Source organism: Dendropsophus ebraccatus, chromosome 6, assembly GCF_027789765.1.
Source record: "Dendropsophus ebraccatus isolate aDenEbr1 chromosome 6, aDenEbr1.pat, whole genome shotgun sequence".
Taxonomy (NCBI): Eukaryota; Metazoa; Chordata; class Amphibia; order Anura; family Hylidae; genus Dendropsophus; species Dendropsophus ebraccatus.
Genome location: NC_091459.1, coordinates 67951077 through 67957076, shown reverse-complemented (window position 1 = coordinate 67957076; position 6000 = coordinate 67951077). Strand labels below are relative to the sequence as shown.

The 6000-nt window shown below is 37.8% G+C and overlaps 1 protein-coding gene across 8 annotated transcripts in view; it reads right to left on the bottom strand.

The window, feature by feature from the left end:
• Nucleotides 1-360: 360 nt before the first annotated feature.
• The window catches only part of MCF2L2 (MCF.2 cell line derived transforming sequence-like 2), a 304091-nt gene continuing 298451 nt past the window's right edge, over nucleotides 361-6000 (bottom strand). For 7 of the 8 annotated variants that reach the window (XM_069975109.1, XM_069975111.1, XM_069975106.1 and 4 more), the window contains 4 exons: nucleotides 4372-4484; nucleotides 2593-2693; nucleotides 1467-1561; nucleotides 361-891 (listed from right to left, as the gene is read on the bottom strand). In XM_069975109.1, coding sequence (XP_069831210.1) covers nucleotides 805-891; nucleotides 1467-1561; nucleotides 2593-2693; nucleotides 4372-4484 — 396 coding nt within the window. In that variant the 3' untranslated portion in view covers nucleotides 361-804. Of the gene's footprint in view, nucleotides 1562-2592; nucleotides 2694-4371; nucleotides 4485-6000 lie in introns of all 8 variants that reach the window. The other variant, XM_069975114.1, reaches the window with a different exon arrangement.

The window sequence follows — 6000 nt, the reverse complement described above, 5'->3', positions numbered from 1 at the left end:
TTAGGAGGTAACAACTGGGCTTTGTGACTTTACAATGCTGGGGGTCACACTACCAAGGTAAAAACAAAAAGTCCCATAAGAGTGGCCAAACTTGACATACCAATTCCCAAATCATTTCTCTATATGAACCACAATGTGAGTCAACTAAGATATTGTGTGAGATAGCAACAAAGACTACCGAAGTAAGTGAACTGGACCCATACCCTGGTATGTTGGTAGCCATATGGTGATATAGAGTATGGTGATGGCAACTGGCAAGGTCTAAACAACTAAAAGGGCGGATGAGGAGCCAGCAATTAAAACATTTTAATGTTTATTTTCAAATATCAGACTGAGCAGGAATGTAAGTGAAGGTGGACAAACATTTAAGGAACCACAGAATGAGACTATGACATGAGGAATTGGCTCCCCCAGCAGCACAGTGTGATCATTTGAGGCTCTTATAACATTAATACATGAAGGTTCATAGCATAATACAACTGTACATGAGCCAATGTCATTAATCCAACATGTGTACCCTTATATAAGAAAATGTATAAAACCCATTACACTGAAGTCTGAAATATAGAAGGCAGTAAGAACCTTTATGTGATGAAATAGTTCATAATGTAGGGGTTATCTTCTGTGAACACATGTATACACATCATCAGCAATACACTGTCAAAGTCTTCTGGCAAGTGTCATAAAAAAAATAATAGACAGATGCAATGATTCTAGTTAACTCAAACCATAAGGAGAAGGTTTGGTACGAGATAGTTGTCTTCCTTCTACAGGAGAGCTAACTTGCATAAATTTTCTTATTGATCATTGCTTTAAATTACTGTAGGTCTCCATAAACCACTGGGTCTCTTCAATGGGTCTCCATTTCAAAGTGCAAGTTGGATATTCTGGCTTAAAAAGGAGAAAATGATTGTTAACCTACATTCTGTCTGTTGTAAGGTAATAAAATGTTCCCAGAAAGAGGTGATCAAACACATAATGACAAAGAAGATTCACATCCCATACAACATCCTCCTCAATTATACTCAAGATACACTTGTAACTCGGGAGTGGAGAGCTGCACAGACTCAGTGTTAGCAGACATTTTTGGAAGGTGCTTCTATAGTTATTCCTGCAGTAAAGCTTTGATCTGTGCATTTAAAAATGTATGTAAATCGAGTCAATAGGAAATGATGACAATGTATAAATACAATAGTCTTTCAGTGTGGAGAGCCACGAAGCTGCACAGAGCTATGTGCATAGTTCATATTTCTCTCTCCCATTGACCTAATATAGGCCAGTAAAAAAAAAGTACAGCATTTTGTAGGGATGAAACATTCTTCAGATCTTCTCACAGCTATTCTGTAACATGAACCTGTGGCCATTTATCTGTAGACCCACAATGGGTGAGGCAACTTGGGTCGCATTGTAGCTCGCTCACAGCTCACTGGATTAATAAGAGGCCAGCTCCACGATGTTCAACTTACAACTTTCTGCTCTGCAACAAGACTTCTTTTATGTTCATTCTGCTTCTCTTTTATATTGGTGGATACTGATGTTATTGGACTTGTTTCACTGTAAGCTAAAGAAGATGCAAACATATTAGTATATTACCAGTAGTGGCATAATATATGACCTAAATATAATGGGAAATGCAAGACAGTGGTGCACATTTATTATTCAGTTTAACCCTGCGCTTCAAAAAATTTGTGAAAAAAGTGAACTTCATTTATTAGGGTATATACTTTTAGAGATGTATGCACTTGTTGCAGAAGCAACCCCACTTGCTTTTTCCTCTCCTCCTTGGCGTTTTTGATGCTCTGAGACAGTTTTGTAAAATGCAGCAGGCTGAGGGTGTGACGTGTTTCCTGCAAACTGTGGGTCTGGTCCCCAGGGGGTTAACTTTAGCCTATGTGGGCCAGATTGTGCTCCATTATGGGGTGGGGGAAAACTCCAGCAAGAAAGCGGTTCATTCAGGTGGGATTCGGACCCAAACAAGGACTTCAACGATTAAGTCCATGTTCAGGTAAAAACGGCAACCCAAAAAATCGCCCTCGCCCCCAGAAAAAAAATTCACACACAAGGTCAAAAACGCTAAAAAAGAACCGCTAAAATAAACACAAACACATGGAAAAAATATCATGCGCTGCATTGGCATTTTTTCTGGTATTTTTTTGCCATAAAAAACGCCAAACAAAAAATATGTGAGAGGGCACCCAAATGCTGCTGTTAACCTATGTATTGCTTGATGTATACTTGCTAGTTTTATCTATTTAGTATTTAGGGTGTAATTGCTAAAACTGGCAAGTATATATAAAAAAGGCAGTATATGTTGAATGTATCCATAAAAAAGGAAAAAAACAGAGGGTAAAAATGGGTGCTGCTGTATGCCATACTGCTAATTCATTTCCCATAGTCTTACAATAAAGAAAACAGCTTACATTTTCTCTCATATTCCTGTTAGCATACAATGCCTCTCTGTTGGCAAACTTCAAAAGAATCCCCCCAAACACACACTCTGCCACACGATACAAATCCTGTAGCCATGCACATGCTCATGCAGTAGCCTGCTACTACCAAAGCTCAGATTCATTCGATGAGTGTAACAATTACCTGCGCTGTTATCTTTTAGACAGACATTTGCAGATGATTTGGGTGTTAATATACTGGAAGGTACCCAGGCTTTTCGTTTTGAAACAAGCTCTTTCACTAACCTGAAAGTAAATCAAAAACATAACTATAGTTACTCAATTGGTCCTGTAGGTTTAAGTTTTGTAAATCATAACATGCTACTTGAAGGCAAGCGTAGGTCACAAAATTTTTTTTTCTTCTGATATACTGTATATATATATGTACTCTGCGTTTCTCTTAAAGTGACTCTGTACCCACAATCTGCCCCCCCCCCCCAAGTGATTTTGAAAAAAGGACTGCACCACCAGGATCATTGCATTGGTGCCAACAGTGTAATGCAAAAAAAGAAATTGCTGTGCCTAATGGTACATTTGCTTTAAACTAGAACATCACCCACAATGTATGATCACCATATTTCTGGACTTTTTGTGTCATATATACCTGTTTTTTATAAATTCTTTATTTAGACAAACAAACCACATTTTCTGCAGGAATAGACACAGTCCAGGGGCACAACCTCCTTAAGGCACATATGGACAGGAAAACAACTAGGTGCGGGTAAACGAGTAGGATCAACATGTAGAACAAATAAGGTACATAGGGGGACAGTTATCAAACTAATTGTGCCTGTTTTTAGTCTACTATATCTAGTTTGCTCTCAAAATAAATCTAATATGAATTTGTGAAGCTTTTTTAGACAAGACTATCCAAATTAGATGAGACTTTTTGAATTAGATTTTTTGTTGTTAATTAGATCGAAAGTGCGCCAGAATTCTTTTTTAGCTACATTTATTAACTGTGCAATTTTTTAAAAAGTCGCATATTTTGGCGCATCGCTACGTCTGCTCTGAACCAGGTGAATTTATTAGACTAATTAAAAGACCTTTATTTTTAAGACACATTTACTATGCTATTAGACAATTTACATAAATTTGATTAACACACATTAGATTGGAAATTATGCCAAAACATCTTTGACAAAATCGTGTTTTTAGATTTGTTAGTAAATATCCCCCATAGTGTATGGGATGATAAGCTAAAGCCAAGGAAGCTGTCTCCACTGCTTATCCAACAGAAAAACAGAGAATCAGAGAGAAGGAATCTTTAGAAATATTTAACTGTTTTTGACTTAAATCAGTTCATGTTACATCTTATACCACAGTGACAGCTGAGCTGAGATCCCTACCAAGTATTTTTTTATGTTAATGAATTAGTTAATTATCCCTTTCATCAATCTACATATAGACATAATGACTACAGTACACTTTCTTCCATAATACTCAATATTAGTCACAAACATTGCAACTGAACATTGTTCAACAAGCTCTTTAAGAATCTGAATTTGAATGTATCTTTGGAAAAAGTCGGTCAAAAAGGTATCAGATCTTTCAAAATGATTGGACATGGCTTTTCATCATAAAATCCCCCAAAACAATGAGGATCCATCCAGTATTTTGTGTATCTCGTTGTTTCATATACATTTCTAGGGCACCTTCTTCCTCCTCCTGATTCTACTGAAGTAAAGAGTCAGGAACATCACACCATGAAGTTTCTAACAAATTGGCAAGGGTATCATCCAGAGGATAGTTTGTGGAAGCATTGAGCAATATCAATGTTTCCAGCCTGATTGAGAAATTTCACCAAAGATACCCACTGAAACCAGATATAAGGCACAGTATAACATCCCATTTCTCTTATTACACCATTTATTACAGGTATACAGACAAGTGATTTCTCATTATTAGATTTTTTTATACTAACCACTGTCCATTCTCTCCACATTGATGAAATTGTACTACATCCCCTGGTTGAAGGAAAAAGGCGGTAGGTGAGCATGTCTCAAAACGACTCTCAACACAGAAAAGGCTGGAAACCTGCAAAGTGAAACAGAATGATATATTGTATATCTTACATCATACTGCACATGGAAGCACAGTGATCACAGCTGTATTACAGAATTAGAAATGAATCTCATTGCAGCAATAGAGAAAAAATATAAAAATGTATACATGTAGGGTATGAAAGGCTGGGAAACTGACAGGGACACTGTTTGCCCCCACCAGGGACCTTAGGTCAATCTAAATCTTTCCAGAACTATTTATTGGTGTATAAGGTAGTAATATTGTGGAATCATGTGGAAATTGTGTGTGCTTTTGGAAAAAAATTACTCCTGGATTTTCTATCCCATAATGCCATATTCCATAACTTTTCCTTCCAGTGTCATGTTTCAACTCAACTCTGAAGCATCAATACTTTTATTAATGTATCTGGGTCATGTGACTTCTGATAAGTTACCACCTTGACCACACTGGTGACCACATTGAGAACAAAGAAACACATGTAATTTCCAGGTGGGTGGGTGGGTGGGGAGGTCACCATAAGATCACATGACCCAACTAAAGGAAAGTATTCCAGGGACTTTCAGGAGTTAACACTAGCTGAATTATATAGATTGATGTATTGGCTTACTAGCTGCATAATTAATAGTAAAAAAAAAAAACCTGTGAGTGCTTCTTTAAAGGAGAATTCTGGGCTGGGGTGATTTTGCCAAGGTGCCGGGATGAAAGAAGTAACATGCTCTCACCTCCCCTGCTCCAGCACTGATGCCGGTATACCACATCTCCTGTTTATTGGCCCTGGCTGCTTCTGGGTCTGAGTAGGGACCTGGGACGTGTTGTGTCATTCCTGCTCAGCCAGTCAGTGGCCAAGGTTGGACCGCTGACTGGCTGAGTGGGCCTGACATGGCTTGTCTCAGATCTCCTCTCAGATCCAGAACTGTCCGGGACAGGGAGACCAGAGCTGCGGGATTCCGGCATCAGCGCTGGAGCGGGGAAGGTGAGAGCATCCTCCCAGGAACTTTGCCAAAAATCACCCCAGCCTGGAGTTCTCCTTTAAGGGATTATTGTTTGGAATGCATTTTATTTAGGGCAATGAATGGTATAACATGGGCTATGTATGGAAGTATTACACAGACATGAGACCTCTTATGAAGCTTTCGCTGCACTAGGGATAATAGATTTGTAGGTGAAATTCTTTTATTAATCAAAGTATAATTGTCTGTAATAATACAGTAGAACTCTATATCATTGTTTTGTACATATGAATTAAACTTATTCTGGAAATATGATGAAAATTCTTAATCCAAAAAAGAAACCTTTATCATTACACAACCATGGCTCTAAGGCTACATGTATGTTCCACTATGTAAACACAAAGCGACCATATTAAAAACCACAATGCAAAAATACAGCTTCTTTATTACATAAATACTAATGTATTCCTGGTGTATGTTGTAATTCTCAGTATTGTAGGGATCCACCAGTTTATATATAGACTGGTTGTGGTCAATTTTTACATTTTTTTTTTACTGTTTGTTGGCAGTATACAGTA